General features: G+C 44.6%; 1 protein-coding gene across 3 annotated transcripts in view; it reads left to right on the top strand.

Moving 5' to 3' along the window:
- LOC137637319 (rab-like protein 6) overlaps nucleotides 1-19,530 on the top strand; it is a 235,033-nt gene that overhangs the window by 139,978 nt on the left and 75,525 nt on the right. For all 3 annotated transcript variants that reach the window (XM_068369567.1, XM_068369572.1, XM_068369563.1), the window contains exon 6: nucleotides 18,188-18,328. In XM_068369567.1, coding sequence (XP_068225668.1) covers nucleotides 18,188-18,328 — 141 coding nt within the window. The remainder of the gene's footprint in view (nucleotides 1-18,187; nucleotides 18,329-19,530) is intronic.

A 19,530-nucleotide genomic window follows, 5' to 3' on the forward strand; every position in this document is an offset into this window, starting at 1 on the left:
ACACTGCCGCTCTCCTCCTGTTGATGTTGGCAGGCGAAGGGAGTGCACAGTCCTTAATATGTGTGTGTTCTCTCGAGGGACACCTTTCTCGTCTGCGGAATAGGTGCTAATCCCAACGGAGTTTTTCTTGCATAATTGGTTTTCATATTCCTCAGTTAGCGATGCCATACATCTTCGTTCAGCTAAGATGGCTGGTGTAGAAGAGCAATGCCGTTCATTCCTATGGAATCTGCAGTCCCTGCGCTGTCACTTTCCTGTTCTCCTGTGCCTGTAGCAGCTCCTGATGAGCACCCTAGCTTCGAGGAACTAGCTCCGGCTACGTTTTCTCAGGTAGTGCTTAATGCAGGCCTTCAACTTGAACAATACTTGTTGATGGGAATCAAAGAGCACTGCTCGAAGGTCTGCCTCCAGGGGTTGGACTACTTTTCCTTCCAAGGGCGAGTTATCCTCCCCAGGTGTTGGGCTGTTCTCCCTTCCGAGGGAGAACTTTCCTTCGTCATCTCTGTCTAGCAACCTTCCCACCTGCGGGGAGAATTTCTGACAGCTACATCTCATCGGCTTTTACAGTTTCTTCGCCAAAGACTACACTCTCCCCATGCTGAGCTGACTTCCGTCAGGGCGGAGCAAAGTCCGTGGCAAATCTCCTGTAGGTGGTCACTTCTCTCGCTCTTGAGTGAGAACTCCCATAGAGACACCCATCCGGAGACCTTCCAGAGATGTTCCTGCTGAACAGTCTTCCCTGTGGAGTATCCTCTTCGTCATCGGCAAGCTCGCTGAGTTTGTAGTCCTCCTCATTGCCTTAGACACGCTGTTTTGCCTTTGGCAAAGAAACGTCTTTTTGGCTCGTCGTCGACACCTGCCGAAGGATTTCTTTCGTAGGATCGCCAAGGACCTAGCTGTTTGCCCACTCCTCAGCTATCACCTTCACCAAGATGTCGCCAGCCTGACGAGTCTCGTCAGTCTCGCCGTTCACCTTCTGGTTCCCGACCCTTGCCTGTCTCACCGGACTCTCCTTGGACTTGGACTCAACGTTCGCCAGCCTTGAATCTTTTGCCTGTCCACTGCTCCGCTCCGACCTCTCACCATTGAACTGCGGTTTGTGAATTGCTGTCGTCCATCGAATCTCCGGATTCCTGATCTGCTTGCAAACTCTCACTAATTGCCAACTCGTCATTTGCCAATCACCCCATCGCTGATTCCCAGCTCGTCTTTCACCGATTGTCGATCTCCAGCTCGCCGATTGCCAATTGCCAATCGTCATCTTGCCGATGGACGATTGCTAGCTCGCCTATCACTAACTCATCGATCATTGAACCATACTGCGGTTCTTCAGCCCACCGATTGTTGATCGCCAACTCGCTGAGTGTTGTCTTATATCTCCACTTGCCAATCACCTACCTACAGCTCTCCAATCGCTGATCGTCAACTCCCTGATCGTTAGCTCACAGCTAGACCATTCGACAGCTCGCCATTCACCATCTCGCCTTTTTGTAGCTCTCCGATCATCAGCTTGCTGATCGTCAGCCTACCAATTACCAGCTTGCCGATCGTCAGCCTACCAATTGCCAGCTCGCCGACCGCTGATCACAATGCCGATCACCATGCCGATCATCATGCCGATCACCAATCGCCACGCTGATCGCCTGCTTGCTGGTCTCCAGTTCGCCAATTCGCCAGGTCTCTGATTCACCAGCTTGCCTATCGCCGATTCAGTGGCCAGACGATTTCCAGCTTCTTACCAATTACATCGATCGACGATCGGCCACTTGTTGTTTGCCTTCTTGCCATGCAACAGCTCTCTTTTTGTCAACTTGATGTTCGCTTACTTGCTGTTCGCTAGCTCATGTTCATCAATAATCCAGCTCAAAATTAACTTCTCTTCTCTCTCCAAGGCTTTCGCTACTTTGGTAGCCTTCCCATGTAGAGTTGAAGGAGCTTTTCCCAAGTCTCTCTCTTTGGAGAGTACTCTCATCTAGACGACATAGATCGTCTTCTCACCTCTCTCTTGGGGTAATTCTACTTTGGTAGCCCTCCCGCGTAGAGTTGAAGTAGTTTAACGCAGGTTTCCTTCTGGGAATCTAACCCAGTACTCTCTATCGACAATTGGGGTAATGCACAAGTGCTGTTTAACGTGACAGCTATGGCATATTAGTTGCTAGAATTCCTGTTAACCCTGGGATGGGTGACCCACTAGAACACCAGAGGTTGTCGGCATCTTGTGTACCCCCAGTCTCCATCGACCTATATGCCCTCGGACCTTCATGTGAGCACTTTCAGCTTCCATCTGCGAAATCCTTTTTCGAAGAAACATATTTGCCCAACCATTCATGAGACTCGGTCTTGTTCGTGAACCCAGACAGTGACTCTCTTCCGTAATCGGAGCTCTCCCTTTGACCGAGTTGATCGTAAAGAAGATCTTCCTATCTCATCCTAGAGTGAGTTTTTTCCAGTAATGGTAAAACCCCTCCTACGAGCTCGAAACACTCGGCTCATGTTTTTTGCCAAGGACAGAGAGTCCACGTCCAACCCGCAAGAGATACTCTCTTGTCTCCTCCATCTTCCTTTAGTAGGTGGGAAACAGTCTCTCTTTATCCTTGGGATCAGAATATCAGGTCTCCAGGGAAGACGTGGTTCGTCAAAATACCGTAGAGCTTCTTCCGTCACTTCTTACAGAAGTCTCCAGCTTAACTACTTCTCATGGAACGAGTTTGATCTTCAATCCCTGTCATATGAGGGGGAGGGTTGTGATCTTACAAGCAGTTAGCCCTTGACTTTCTGTACAGGATCAACCACTAGGACTAATACTCCTAGTCCCCTTTTTGTGACATCCGTCGGGGAATGGTGCTTCAGTTTAGCTAAGTACCGAGGATTGTCACTGGGGTTTCTACCCTAAGGTCAATCTTCCCCTTCAGGATCGGCCTCGTCTCCGAAGACTAAGGACAACTGGCTGATCATAACAGTTTCGAGCTCCTCCGAAACATCTGCTCGAGTTTACCACACTCTGAGAATTGGAGTAATCTCAGGAAAGACCCGACTGTCATATCGAATACGGATATCTATAGACATGGTTATTAGCCTGCATAAGCAGAAACTTCTGCAGGTTCAACAAGACTGCATCAGTCTCCGTCAAATCCAATATCTTCTGCAACAGCCAGACCCCGGGTCCTTCAACACCAGATATCTTCCTTTCCTCTAGTTCTCTACCAAATCTGAGCAAGAGTCTGTTCTAAGGAGGTTGCCAGATGAGAATCTCATCCAGGGAGTCAATCTCCTCGCTTCTTCCCCGAACTGATTTCTCTCTTCAGATGCATCAAAGAAAAGGGGGAGACATGCTGTACACTCGTCCTCTGGACTGTGGTCAGAGTCCGAACGGTACGGCCTCTTAAACCTTTCTGCGAGCAAGAGGTACTACCCCTCTTTGAGGGTAACTCGGTTTTGAGCTCTGGCTCATTTCTCGTACATTGCCCGATGTCTACCTTTAACTTGGGTTAGAACTCAGGGATTGGAAACAGAGAGTGCGACCAAGAGGATTGCCTCTAGAGGGTAGAACTCTCCCTTCCGTTGTGGGGAGAATCACCGACTACGTCAGCAGATGTTAATTGTGTCTTTCCCCTCTTGCATAAAAGACGTCCTTCTCCTGTTGGTCTCCCCTTCGGAGGATTCTTCCAGTGAAGAGAGGGATTCACCTACTTCCCTACTGAGGGAGTAGTTTTTGCACCAGTCCTTATGCAGCAATCTTCCTGCTTGGTGGAAGGATCGTTGACAGTGGCAGCAAACGGTGGCTGCCTTTCCCATCTACGAGAGAATCTTCCCTTTCCTGGTTGGTCTCCCCTTCGATAGATTCCTCCCATGGAAATTGTGTTCGCCCAGTCTCCGCCATTGCCCTTCAGAGTAGGCCTCATCATCAGCAGTCTTGTCTCATAAGAAGACTCGTCTCACCTACTGATGTAGTTCCTGAGAGATCCTACGGGAATTGATTTCATCCATTCCCCTCCCTTGATCTTCGGGAACAGGCCAACAGACTCGTCTTGCCCAGCAGACTTGTCTCATCAACAAGATTTGTCTTTCCCAGCAGGCTCTTCATGCCAAGTTGACTCATTTGCAACTCCTGACGGAGATCCCCAGAGAACCCCCTCAACGACTCTAACAGCCACATGCGAACATCTTTCACAAAGCAGTATCTTTGCTGTTACTTCATGCCTGCAGACTATTCAGCTCCTCCTCTCTCAGGGAGTGTTTCCCGCATCAGGTTGCAAAGAGAATGTCTGGATGCCGCGATAGATCGAAGGCTTCGGCCAATCCAGGCTAAGTGGACTGTAAGTTGTCATAATAAAATGGGTATCCCTCCCCTCAATACCACTATGCCAGCATTAGGAGAGTTCCTCAGTTACCTTCGGGAGGAAAGCTTCTCATGGTCTCGGCAATGAAAGACCACCGCTAGTCCTTGAGCCTCGCCTTCAGACTGGAAGGAATTAACCTTTCTTCCATGTCAGCATTGCCCCTCATACGGAGTCTCGAGCCGACGGACCCTTAGTCAGAAAGGAGACCTCGTTTCAGGACTCAAAGCTGCAGAGGTCACCTGACCTTGATGACAGGTCTCCCACTCATGTTTGCTTCGGCCAGGAGAGTTGGCGAACCCCATGGGACGTCCTTAACGTCTCTCATTCACGACAATGGGCCAAGTAATGCTCGAGCTCGTTTCTGGTAGCTCAGATCCCAGAATCCGAACGTTTCAGTCTGGGAGTCCATTGCAGCATCACCAATGATCTTGATCAATGGTACTATGCCAAAGAGAAAGTGGAAGCCCTTTCTCAAGGAACTATGAGAGCTCACCCCGAGTGTCAACACTTCATCAGCATGGGAAGGTCAAGAGGAGGATCATGAAGAACACCATCTCTGCCTGGATTTGCAAGGTCATTGACCTCGCACTGAATCCAGATCCTCCTCTGATACGACCCAGAATACACGATGTCAGGGGCATTGCTACGCCCCTGGCATTCAAAGGAAACTACTCTGTGGCGCAGGTTCTACAAGCGGGCATGTGGAAGCGTCAAACAACCTTCACCGCCCACTACCTGCAAGAGGTAACCCATAGGAGACTCGATATATTCTCTATAGGTTCTGTGGTGGCTGTACAGTGAACCCTCGTTTATCGTGGTAGATAGGTTCCAAACCTGACCGCGATAGCTGAAAATCCGCGAAGTAGGGACACCATATTTACGTATTTATTTAACATGTATATTCATACTTTTAAAACCTTCCCTTTACATAGTACTGTTAACAAACTACCCTTTAATGTACAGAACACTTAATGCATGTACTACAGTACCCTAAACTAAAACAGGCACAAATATTAAAGGCGATTTTATATCATGCGTTTCCTAAACACGCCAAAAAGCACGATAAAAAATGACAACCAATGTTTTGTTTACGTTTATCTCTGATCATAATGAAGAAACAAACGCATTTACACATCTGTGTATAGGTTAGTTTTTGCATTGATTATATTGATTATATGTTGATTTTGTTATTACCAATGTTTTACTTCATTTATTTTTTTTAGGACTTCCAAATAAATGAAATGAATGCCATTTATATAATGTTTTTCTTTATGACACCACCTGAAACGGAAACCTTCCATTCGTTTACTGTACGCTCCATCTTCGATCGTAATAAACAAACGAAGGCATTGAACGCGCATGATGAAAGTGATAAATAATGATATTAAAAGCTTTTAGTAAATATGTTATTACAAATATTATTTACCGTGTCTATATAAAATCCTACATACGTAGCAAAGCAGGAAAACAATTTTTTTTCTTTTTTTTTTTTTTTTGCGTTTAATCAACAATAACAAACTGCCGCTAATGACCGAATGATAATTTACGAGAGAGAGAGAGAGAGAGAGAGAGAGAGAGAGAGAGAGAGAGAGAGAGAGAGAGAGAGAGAGAGAGAGAGAGAGAGAGAGAGAGAGTTGTTTTAAATGTGATACTGTAAACAAAAAAATATGATAGGTTATAACATGTATATTCAGACTTTTAAAACCTTCCCTTTACGTAGTACTGTTAACAAACTACCCTTTAATGTACAGAACACTTAATGCATGTACTACAGTACCCTAAACTAAAACAGGCACAAATATTAAAGTATAAAAAAAATAAAGATTGTTATTGTACTCACCATGAAAGAAGTTGAAGAAAAACTTGAATGATGATGGCGATGAATTTTCTGCACAGTAGAAATGATGATGATAAAGCTGATGATGTCTTCTACTGTGCAGCCAATGATGCTATTTTACGCCTTCCGAAGGCATAGTAGCAGGAGGAACTGGCTCTTTTTTGCGAGGCTGGAAGAACATTGTGATCGGAAGTTGCTGCCGCTGCTTCTTTTTTCGCTCGAAGAGCATCCTGTAGGGAGTCATGTCTTCATCGATTTTGTTGCAGAATTGCATAGAACGAACCATATCCTCGTCCCACTCTTGCGACAATTCTCTCAACTCCTTCGCAAGGTTGCAGAGCTTGGCAAGCTGTTCTAATGTTAAGCCCGTTTCTTGGACATTTTCTTGGGTCTCTTCCTGTGTTTCACTGTCTTCTTCACTGGCCGATTTCATCAGGTCTTCGAGGTCTGCGTCAGTTAGTGGCTGGGAATGGCAGTCCAACAACTCTTCGACGTCTTCAGTCGTCATGTCGCCAAACCCGTCACCTCCAATTATCGCAGCCAACTGCACAGATTTCTGTATTGCAGAGTGTTGAATCTCAGCAGGTGTAAATCCCTCGTCATCGTAAACAATCTGGGGCCACAACTTCTTCCAGCTCGCATTAACAGTAGCAGGTTTCATTTCTTTCAGTGCCATCTGGATATTCTGCAGGCACGTGGCTATTGTGTACTTCCGCTAGTACGCCTTCAAATTGAATGTTTCATCCTCATCATCTTGGGCAGCATCCACACACGCAACGAGGTCCGCCAAGGTATTCTTTGTGTAGAGGGCCTTGAACGCCCTGATAACCCCCTGGTCTATCGGTTGAATTAATGGCGTTGTGTTGGGTGGCAGGAACTCAACCTGAATGCCCTCATGCGACAGATCAGTTGCGTGTCCACCAGCGTTATCCATAAGGAGAAGGATCTTAAATGGCAAGCCCTTCTCTAAGAGATATTTACTGACTTGCGGGATAAAACACTGGTGGAACCAGTTGGAGGTCAGCATCTTTGTAATCCATGCTTTTGGATTATGCATCCAGTACACGGGAAGGAGATTCTTATTTTTTATTTTTCAAAGCGCGAGGGTTTTTCGATTTGTGTAAATAAGCCCCGGCTTTAGCAAAAATCCAGCAGCATTGCCACACATCACGAGGGTAACACGATCTTTGAATGCTTTAAAGCTAGAGGCTTTGGCTTCTTCTTTGAACAGGAAAGTTTGCGACGGCATTCTCTTCCAAAACAATCCTGTCTCATCCATATTAAACACTTGTTCGGGCTTGTATCCACCTTTAGTGATAATGTTCTTGAATGTTTCATTCGCGTAAGTTTCAGCAGCGGTAGTTTCAGCGGAAGCAGCCTCGCCATGCAGGGAAACGCTTTTCAGGCCGAAGCGTTTCTGAAACTTCGCGAACCATCCTTTGCTGGCGGAAAAACGTTGTTTCTGAGGCTGGGAATCAGTGGATGTCCCTGCTTGAGGTTCATCTAGTACATCATCTTTGTCTTCTTCTGCATGGTCGCCATCGTCGTCTTGAGGTTCCTTTGCCGCAAAATTCTCATACAAACCCAAAGCCTTGGTTCGGATGGTGTTCGTATCCAAGGCTATGTTCTTCTTCCGGCAGTCGGCAATCCAGACTGCTAAAGCACCTTCCATACGGACGATCGTTTTATTACGAGCGGTAACAACTCGCTTCGCTGACCTGCTAAAGGTGATGGCAGCCGTCTTTCTAATGTTCGCGTCGTCCTTCTTAATGTAGCAAACGGTGGATTCGTTCACTCCAAAATGGCGGGCTGCGGCCGCGTAACTTCTGCCTTCTTTCAACATATCGAGAAGTGTCACTTTCTCAGCAATCGTCATCATTTTTCGGTGGCATTTAGGCTCACTACCAGCCTTAATAGAAGCAGAACGCTTGGGAGCCATTGAACGCTTGGGAGCCATTGTAGGGGTTAAACAGAAAGTTCAACAAAAAGTTCAACTTCAAACAGTCACGCACAGCACAGATTAAAGTTACACAGTAACGTAGCAGCATCTACCCGGCGAGAGAGCGGCAAACAAAGTGGCCGCTAGAAGATGCTGCGGATCGGAGAAGCGGTCAAAACACCAATCACAGGCTTGATTACAAAACTTGGGAGCTGATTCGTCATCTATCAGCACTGGAACCAATCACAGTCCGTCTTACATTCTACGTAGTAGTTACAAATTCAAGTACAAGGTACTATATACAGTATGCTTTACGTACGCTATTTTACGCTTGTTTTGTTGTAGGATATGTACGCTTATTCGAGATGTGATTTTTGCAACAAAGAATATTATTGGATGCAGTACTATGTACGTATACATACAAAAGATTCACGGAAAAGATGCACATCCATTACATTTGTAGTAGTAGCCATCAGCAGCCTTACACCATTCAAATATGACAAAGTCAGACTGCATCTGATTTGCGTTTCATGTTCGATTTAATTTTACTACGTATACTGAATTATCGTATGATCACATTCTCTTTTCGTGTTTTATTTCTTTCTGTAGTGAATTATATGTCATATGTAATGCAATGAACCATCAGTAAGAGCAGATATTACTAATTATTAATGGAATTAACGAAATATTTGAGGTCTTCATATATCGCGGCTATTTTCGAAATTTCTGGAAAATCCGCGATATATGTATATACATGCGTTATGAAAAAAATCCGCGAAGTCGTGAATCCGCGATAGTCGAACCGCGAAGTAGCGAGGGCTCACTGTACAACAACTGGTTTAAGACCTCAAGCTCCTTGATGGACAAGTAGCAGGAGGTTGAGGGCATTGGTTATCCAGTTTTATTCTGAGTGAATGATTAAGAAGGACTAGCTTTTCTTCATCCTCCCCTCTCTTGGGGAAATCAGCATACAGGATCCTCTGCAAAGTTAACCTCAACCAATTGCAGGTAAGCCATTATTCCCTTGTGTAACCTGGTATTATGCCAATACTGTTACGTCCCCATACCCTATCAAGGGGGGTATTTGGTATGTCTTGGTGACCTTGGACAATTTTTATGACTCAGATGAACTCTCATCTTGGCAGTCACATTGCTAATATCACAAACACACATCTTGTATAGACTGCAGACCATACATAGAAAGGTTTTAGCGAGGTGTAGGGTTTCCATCTACTATGTGCTAACACGAATAGAGGGAAATCCCCAGGTCAAAGCCAAAAAGCCAGATTTGCAGGGACTTTCAGCTTCGTAATGGGTGAGTCAACCTCTATAGATAGTGTTGGTTGGTATTTTATGTATGGAACTAATGACAAATTTGGAAGAAATTTGTGTTTTTCCTAACAATATAAACCTGTAGCTATTTATACAGAGTAACCTGCCAGCACCAGTCCCCCTTTAATTCCTACTTCCAAGCAAAGCGAGGTTCACAGCTCTGGTATGTGAGTGAGAGGGCAGTTACTACTCCTCACCCCCCCCTCCCGCTGACTAGTGGGTGGGTGGTTAATCCTATCTAAAAGTCTAATGGCATGTCTTTAGCTTCACCAAAAATAATACCCCTATAAATAGTTACAGGTTTGTATTGTTAGGAGAAATAAAAATTACTTCCAAATTTATCATGTTGACTACATAACTCTGTGCCCTTCTAGTGATTATCATATCTGATGGAAAAAATTTTGTGTAGCCGTTGTAGATCTATTTTCAAGAAATTTATCCTTATTTTCTATTTTTTATTTTTTATCAATCAATGTATCCTCCATCAACAAATTTTGTAAGACCTGGCATTGTGGTTTTTTCTTTTTTCTTTTAATTGATCTGGTTGAGTGTGTTGATACTTATTTCTTATATACAAACTAGCCTTAACTGGTTTTCCTCTGTGTAGAATGGAACTAACTAAGATATTCTATTTGCCGCCAAGTATGACAACATTGTAAAATTTGCTTTTGTTCTGGCACCAAATATAACCTTTCAGCTCTTTTCATTGGAGATACATTTCAGCGACAGCTAAAAATAGCTGTAAAAATTAAGTGAAGTGATACTCCCCTCCTCTGGTCAGCAATGATGATGGCGGGAGGCGGAGCCTCCACCATACTCCCATGTGCAGCAGCGAACACACGCCACTTGGCATTTTGGCTTAAAAGAGAATGGACATTGTCTGCTTTTCTCCCCTCACTCTGTTTCACAAATCTATTATAAAACATTTGGCCTAAAAATTTTAACTTTTCCTTTGACTAGTATATTTGTGTGTGTATTCGTGTAAGAATGCAGATTTATCCAGGTAAGGAAGGGCGCCTGTTCGCAAGAGTCTCCATTCATTTTGTGCAGGGAGTGGCCTTCCTCCCAATGGCAGAGATTTGGAAAGCGTAGGAAGAAGGCGGCTAAAAGAGATTCTTTGCTTTCTTGTTCATCCTCAAAATCGAAGGAACCTTGCCAACTTATTTCTGCACTTCAATCTTGTTATGTTGACTGCCCGATCAGCCTCCTCTGGGGATCTATCGGGCAAGAGTGGAGGCACCTTAACTCTAGGATAACCCGGTGGCTTGGAAGAGTCTGTTGTTTCCCATAGAGAAACAACTCCGACTTCCTCTGCAGAGGATTCCCTGGGGATTCCCTCTACACCGATGCTTTACACCAACTTTGGCCTACGTTGGCCCTTTCAGACTCTCCGTCAAGAGAGCGCCTGCTAGCCGTTCTCCGTCGTGGGAGAAGAGGTTAGAATGAGGCTCCCTCTCCCAGTATGGCCGCTAAACCCAGACTTTCCCAGCCACGTTTAATTTTGGAGGACAATAGCAATAGTAAGATGAATACTCCTCAGCGTATCCCATCAGTAGATACCTTTCTTGAGGATTCTCTAGAAGTAGGCCTAGTCTCCCACTTGAGGGAAGAACGCCCTTTGCATACGAGTGTTCGCGGACCTTTCAGTCCACATTGGTGTCAGGTGTTGTTCGTCCTTCCCACCTGAGGGAGAGAAGATGCTCAACAGATTTGTCCCCTCCAAGGGGTTTTACTAAGTGTGTCCAAGAAACTTCAGTTCCATGCTCAAGCTCTTTGGAATGTAGCCTCTTAGGTCTAGATGAAAGTAGATCTAGATGGACTTTTACAGCTCTGGCTGCTCGCTGTCGTGTTATTAGACGAGACTCCTCAAAGGATCATAGACGTAGCATGTCAGAATTTCTACAAAGCGCGTTAGTGAATGAACTGACCAACGTAGAACATTCTGGCAAACATAACGAAAGGGCGAGTGAGAGAGAAACAACACTCACACCTCTTTGCCAAACCTACTGAGCGCTACCCCTCTTGCATCGCGATCAACCAACCATAGTTGAGGGAACTCAGCGCACACACACTCCTACATACACCTTCCACGAACGCAAGCGTACCCTAGATAAGGTTATGCTTATGCACCAAACAGAAAGCATCAGGGCGCTCACTATTACAAGCTTGGTATGAATTGAGACAGGCATTAAGAGATAACTCGCTATAGAAAGCAGAGACCTCGCGAGGACTATCACACTACAAGGAAAGGCCACATGCCCAGACTGTGAAGTTATCTCAACAATGGTCGCCACTACTACTCTCGCCTCATCAGTGCTCGCCTCGCCAGCACTCCCCCCTTAGACAAGGGTTTGACGCGCCGGGCCATTACTCACCCTCTCAGCGAGCTCTGGACCAGCACGCACTGGAAATGTGTGCACCTCTCCATTCAGACAAACCAGGAAGGTCTTCGCCCTGCTCACACTCACTCTCTCAGTGAGCACCTGACCAACCTGCGAGCAACGCTCGCGCGCCTCACCATCAAGAGAGACTTGCTCGTTACTTGCCTTCACAGACTTGCCTTCTCAGTGAGCTCCCAATAGGCATGCATTAGAAGTATATGAGCATAGATACCAGAACACACAAGCACAATGCGTGGCGGGACTTGGTGCTTTTTCAGTCTATCCAGATGAATATTCACCTTTTGATAAGAAGCAGGGAACAGCAAAGACAAATTCCTTCGTTCAGGATAAATCTTGGTTCCAAGATTTGGTGAAGGCTGTTAAGAAGACAGTTACAGAACCATCCTGTTCCCCTAATAGAGCATCTATAATTCCTTGGGAAGCTTCAAATTCTTCAACAAGGAGCCCCGCTCCTTCGGAGCCCAGACGAATGAGTGCACAGTTACTCTCTAAGCCTACTAAATGCGTCTCTCTTCCATGCAAACTCTCTAGGTATGATCAATACCTACAGTCCAAACCAGCTTCTGGTCAGGATTCAATTTGGGAGAAATCAGACATTATCCCTGTCATACCCAAGAAACATGAGAGGTGACAAAGAGCGGAGACCCCTCCACCAGGGGACTCAATCCCTCCAAGAATGAACAGGGGCTTGAGCTCCCCCAGAGAGATCACTCTGATGGAATACAGGTTGATTGCCATAGTCTTGGAACCAGTAGTCCAGGGACCATCTTGCTACTAAAGAACCTTCACCAACTATGGTCTCCTCTCTAGGATACAGTTCCTTCCAAGGATACGGCTCCTAATAAGGACATGGGTCTTCTTGAGGATACAGTTCCTATGGATCCAAAAAAACAGAGGAAGGGAGAAAGGCAAAACCTTCACTTCTGCATAACTTCAATCTGCCCAAGGTAACAGAAGGATACCAAAACTGTCCCGAAAAATTGGGCTTCACGTAGGCATCATAGGGCACCAGAGGAGCAATCCTAAGAGCACAGACCAAACCCCATTCAACCTGAGCATAGCTTACTACCCCCCAGGTTTCATGCCTCAGATCAAGCCGCTGTTGATGACCGACACCCTCTTTTAGCTCCTAGAAACGTGAGCTCAGACGAGGAAGAACCTTTTGATGATAGTTCTGACCACTCACAGAGTAAATTACTGTACCTCCTTTTACCAGCCTGACAATCTCCCTTTTGGAATAGAGGGATGCAAACCATGTTTTCCTTCAGGTCGTAGTCGGCATAAGAAAGGTGAATAATTTAATAGAACCAGATGCTGCTCCGGCAGAAGGGAAGGACACAATTCTTAACTTATTTTATGACACCCCTAGACCAACCAAGGCTAGGGTAGCCCTGCCGGGGTCGAGAGGAGTTAAGGGTGCCAGAAAGAGGGCTTACACTCGTGTTGCAGGGAATTCACGATTCCTGCATGCCATCCTTTCCTCCCGCCCACTCCCTCCACCATATGTCAGGCAGAGGAAGTTCTACGGCATCGTGGCTGATGCCACATCCCCTTCTTCCTATAGACCCAATAGTCACAGCCCTAACCCATAACTTGTCATTAAACAAACTGTCATCACTGTCGGTAGTATTCTTGGCCACAGATGACACAAATATCGAGCAGGTGGCAAAATGTTCCCTACAGGCATCTTTCTGGCTGGTTTACTGGTTGGGGACTGTAGGTTATCTATTCAGGAATGAGAAATTCACCAGCAAACAAAACAGGGAAGCAATGACTGCTTTCCTGCTTTCTGGCACCCGGGCCTAACACGCAATGTCCTCAGCCAATGGGTCAACTGGGTCCTGAGACAGTGAGACGTGTTTGTCTCAAGATTTAGAAAACAAGTCCCGAGGAGAGAAGCAATGAGGCTGGGCAACATCCTGATGGATGGCCCCTCCCTCATTAATGTTGAAGACATAGAGGCAGTGGCAGAAAATTGGAGGAAAATGGGCCAAGACTTCTTTCTCCAAAGGGCGATGTCATCTCGACCATACATTGCAGAACCTCAGCAACAGCAACACCCCTACCAGCCAAAAGTGTCAGGGACAAAGGAAAGGTCCTCATCAGCCTCAACAATTGGCACAAAGGACCCAGAGCCAAATGCAACCCTTTCGGCCCAGAGGACAAAGGAGAATAAGGAGAGGCAGATGGAACCAACAGGGTTATACGCATTAACTGGAACATTCCTCCGACTAGTCCACGAGTGGGAGTATGCCTCCAAAGCAAAGGGCAGAGGTAGATGTCTCACGGGGCTGAGCCTTGGCCAGTTGCCATTCTCAGGGCAGGATATCACGTCCAATTCACTCTTTTCCTCCCTCCTCTGACCTCCCAGTCACTGATTATAAGCTCCTACGCGAAGGGAGCTGTTAAAGAAGAGGCCCTTCAGGCCGAAGTCCAGACCACGCTGGAGAAAAACGCTCTCAAAGAGGTTCGAGACGTCTTCCCAGGCTTCTACAGTCATCCGTATCTAGTTGAAAAGGCGTTGGGAGGCTGGAGACCAGTTATAGAACTCTCAGCCTTGAACAAGTTTGTTCAACAGACCCTGTTCAAGATGGAGACAGGCCGTCAGACCAAAGGACTTTTCACGCATACTTCTAGATCCCCATCCATTCAAGCTCAAGGAATTATCTGAGGTTCTCCCACAACATCAAAATATACCAGTTCAAAGTGCTGTGCTTTGGCCTGTCCACAACACTGTAGGTGTTCACACGAGAGTTTATCTTGGTATCCGCATGGGCACACAAGAACGGTCTTCACTTCCTGAGCTACTTGGATGACTGCCTGATTTTAGCAGAATCGAAGGAAAATTCTTCTCCACCATCGAGACAGACTTCTTGAGTGTTGCCAAGATCTGGGGATCATGGTACTGTACAGTAAATCTCGAAAAGTCGTCACTACAGCCAACTTAAAACCTTGTATGTCTGGGGATGAACATCGACATGAAACTAGGCTAAACCTTCCCGTCTTAGCAAGAATGGACTGAAACAAGTGGTAGAACCGTTTCTAGAAGGAGACAAACTGCCAGCACATCAGTGGCAGAAACTACTAGGGTATATCTCCTCCTTTGAGGCCCTAGTTCCCAACAGCCATCTCAAACTCAAACTCTCCATTGGCAGCTAAGACTTTCTGGTCTCAGCACAAGGCCCCTCCAGACAGTCTTGTTCCAATAGGGTCGAAGCAGAAGAGAAACTTGCGGTGGTGAGTATCAGATACCAATCTACTAATAGGAATAGAACTTCTCTCTCCTCCCCCAGATTTTATGCTCTTCACAGATGCAGCAAAAGAACGGTGGATGGCTCATGTGTTGCAACATAATATCTCTGAATTATGGTCCGAAGCCGAACAACACTGACCTATAAACATCCTAGAGATGAGAGTAGCCTCTCTAGCTATCAAACATTTTCAACGGTTCCTTTCAGGACATTCTGTGGTGTTGATGAGTGACAACCCCTCAGTAGTGGCCTATGTATACAAGCAAGAAGGTACTTTATTGCAGCCCCTTGCCAGCTGGCTGTGGAAATGATCAAATGGACGGAAGACAACTCAGTGGCCCTCTCAGCCCAATTCATCCTGGGCAAAAGGAATATCTTGGCAGACAAACTGAGCAGGAAGATTCAGATAGCCAACAAATTCTTGACTTTGTGGGGTTCGTCGACAATAGACCTGTTCGTGATGTCTCTCAACCAGAAGCTTCCGGTGTACTGTTCTCCAGTACCAGATCCCCAAGCTTTCTGGCGAGACACTTTTCAACATCCTTGGGACAATCCAGATATCTATGCATTCCCCCCCTCCTGCCTAGTAAGGAGTCTTCTGAACAAAATTCGACCATCACGCAACCTATCAATGACCTTACTCCAACGTAGCAACATACAGAATAGTTTCTGGACCTAATATATATGCTCAAAGAGGCACCGAGGGAACTTCTTCCACTTCCCGAGCTACTCAAACAATCACATACCTGGATCTTCCACTGAGGAGTAACATCACCACGTCTTCACGCTTGGAGGTTATCCAGCAACTCCTCATTGCATAAGGTTTTTTTGCAACATGTTGCAAGGAAAATGTCTGGATACCTCCAAGATTCATCTACTGCAGTCTACCAAGCAAAGTTGAATATCTTCAGTAGTTGGTGGTGTGGAAGGGGCATCCCTCCACTCGGTGCCACTATTCCAACAATAGCGAAGTTTTTGTTGTACCTCAGAGAGGAAAAAGTCTTTTCAGTGTCGGAGACAAAAGGCTATCACTCAGCCTTGAACCTTGCCTTTAAACTGAATGGAGTGGACGTTTCCTCCTTGATGGAATTATCCCTCCTCATATGAAGTTTCGAGTTATCTTGCCCTCGGTCGGAAGTCAGACCAACCCCATGGAATGTGGTATGAGTGCTACAATCCCTGAAAGGAGCTTCCTTTGAACCTCTTAGGTGGGCCTCAGAGCATGACGTAACACTAAAGACAGCGTTCTTTCTATCCCTGGCTTCTGGAAAGAGAGTCGGCGAGCTGTGTGGTCTGTCCTATGATGTTGCCCATTCAAGGGGATGGGGAAAGTGACACTCAACTGCAACCCTGAGTTTGTTGCTAAGACTCAAAATCCAGTTATAGAAGATCGTAGATTCGGGCCCTTCTGGATTTAGTCTCCATGCTGTAACAAATGATCCAGATAAACTGTTATTATGCCTTGTAAGGGAACTGAGGAAGTACCTTAAATGGACTATATGAGCTCAGCTGCTGATCAATAGACTTTTCATCAGCACAGGCAGGATGGAGGGGAAAATAGCAAAGAACTCAGTTTCTTCCTGCATCAAGAAGTTCATTGAAAGAGCCCTCCAAAGGAACTCTTCTCCTGTAGACTATAGGCCCAGAGCTCATGATGTCAGGGGCATAAGTAAATCCCTGGCATTAAAAAAGAACTTTAATGTAACGCAGGTCCTACAGGCTGGTATGTGGAAATGGTAGTCTACCTTCACTGCCCATTACCTGCAAAACATAACCCACAGAAGCTATGACACATTCTCTATGGGACGTGTGATGGCTGTAAAAAGCATGATCAACAACACCTCAGCTCCCTGGTAGGACAGGTAACAGTTGGTTGATGGCAGATTTTACCCGGTCGTAAGTCTAGTATGAAGGTGGGTGTGACTGGTCTCTTTCTCCCTTCTTCCTCCTCTCTCTTGGGGTTTGAGTGAACCGAGGAACTCTGCAAACTGGCATCTACTGACTATAAGTGGGTATAATCATCTCTTGTATGTCCAAATATATCTACATATGTATTGATATCTCCCCAGTCTCCAAGCGAAGAGAGACTCGGGTAACGTCTAGGTAAATAACAATAGAGTCTACACCCTGACAAGTCACATTACTTAGTTCCCACACCGCGTAATTGCTCAGGCCGTTAACTCATATTTAGAGTTAGCGAGGTGATAGGGTGTACCCTTCCACAAGCTCTTATGCAGCATAAGGGTCACAGCCTGGGTCAGGGGGCAGTCAGTTGATCATGGACTTCTACCCACCTAAGCGTGAGTCTCTATAGTAAAGAGCTAAAAGGTTTGTATCTGGTGCCAGAACAAATGACAAATTTGGAAATAATTTGTTATTTTTCTAACCATACAAACCTGAAGCTCTTTACATATACTGGCCCGCCATCACCTACCCCTAGAAGTCCTGCTTGTAATTGCAAAGTGGTGTGTGTTGACTGGTGCGCATGTGAGCAGGGTGGAGGCTCTGCCTGCCCCCCCCCCTCCCCCAACCCCTGCTGGCCAGCAAAAGTGAATATCACCTCGCTAAAAGTTTTACGGCTAGTTTCAGCTGTCACCAAAATGAATCTCCATAGTAGAGAGATTCACGCTTGCATGGTTAGAAAAAAATATAGATTATTTCCAAATTTGTCATATTTAGACATATCAGCTTAGAAATACAGCATAGCAATTGCCTTATTGAGACTTGGAATATACGATACATTTGAGGTCACTAAAACAGTTCTTAGTATTTTTTGGTATGTTTGTGTGATATGCAATCTTTGTATATGCAAATATTATCTTTCTTAACCTTCAATATTTCATTTACCACATTTTTAATGACTGAAAATATTGTACAAGGCTGTTTGACTTTTGTGTACTGCCATTAATAATTGAAACTAGGCAAAGATTTGCTGTACTTTATTTTTATATTATTTTGTCACTATCATTTTATCCTGACCACTGAGTCGATAATAGTTTTGTTTTATTTTCCATGACTGTAAATGTTAAAGAGAAGTTATTGATGCAAATTTTGATTAGTTTTGTAATGTATTTCTTTACTTTTAGGACGTTTGAATATGTTCGCCGTGAAGTTCAAAATGTACCTACACATATACCAATCCTAATCTTATCCAATCATCGTGACATGGAGCATCATAGAGTTGTTTCTGAAGATGATGTTCGTTTCTTCATTGAATCCTTAGAAAGGTAATTTATGCTTTATTATATTTTATTGTCTTTAACATGGTAAAGCTGTACTGTACTAGGATCACAGAACAGATTTAGTACATTATTGCATCAAGGAAATTGCTTATGAAAAGGATTATATTTTTGTTTGTATATTAATATTTAAAATGATTTCAATGATTCTTTCCCACAAGTCATATAGCTAGTATCAGTGAATTGTTTCCATGTAATTTGGTGACCAACCTGCAAAGTATTGTGCTCATGCTACTGGACAGAAACCGTACTCAGTGGTTACTGTTGTCCATATTAATCATTCAGTGTTTCTATTAAATTTTCCTCTTTCTCTCTCTCCTTCCAATTATTATTGTTGTTATTACTAGCAAAGCTACAGCCTAGTTGGAAAAGCAGACTGCTACAATCCCTAGAGCTCCAACAGGGAAAATATCCCAGGGAGGAAAGGAAGTAAGGAATTGAATAAACTATGTATGATAATTATTGAATAAAAGATATAAAATACCTCAAGATTAGTAACAACACTAAAATAGATCTGTCATATATAAACGTTGAAGAGATACTTTTATCCACCTGTTCAACATAACATTCACTGCTACTTTGAACTTCTGAAACACCACTAATTCAACTGTCTGAATAGGAAGATCCTTCCACAATATGGTCACAGTTAGAATACAACTTCCAGAATACGATGTAGTATAGAGCCGTATGATGAAAGCAAGACTTATAACTACATATTTAGAACAGTACTACACATAGGATGGTACGGTGTGGAAAGATCTGAATACGAAGGAGTCTCAGAATTATGAAAATCTTATAAAACATGCATAAAGAACTAACTAGACAATGGTGGCAGAGTTTTATATCTAGATCTAGAATAAGAAATGTTATTAGCCGACAAGTTTTTGTCAAATTTAGATGAAAGTCAACAGCTGAAGACCAGACAGGAGTATAATACTTGAAACAAGGTTGAATGAAAGAATTAAAACATCATTTCAGGATAGATTGATCACCAAAAATCTTATAAGACATTCTCAATAATCAATAATCCAATTTTTTATACAATAGAAGAAAAAACAGACCAAATGTGTGTCTCAGAAGTAAATTTTCAATCAAGAATTGCACCTAAAATTTTAAAAGTGTTATATAAAGTTAAAGAAACATTATCAATGCTGAGATCTGGATGTTGAGGAGCAACTATACTCGACCTA

Source organism: Palaemon carinicauda, chromosome 3, assembly GCF_036898095.1.
Source record: "Palaemon carinicauda isolate YSFRI2023 chromosome 3, ASM3689809v2, whole genome shotgun sequence".
Taxonomy (NCBI): Eukaryota; Metazoa; Arthropoda; class Malacostraca; order Decapoda; family Palaemonidae; genus Palaemon; species Palaemon carinicauda.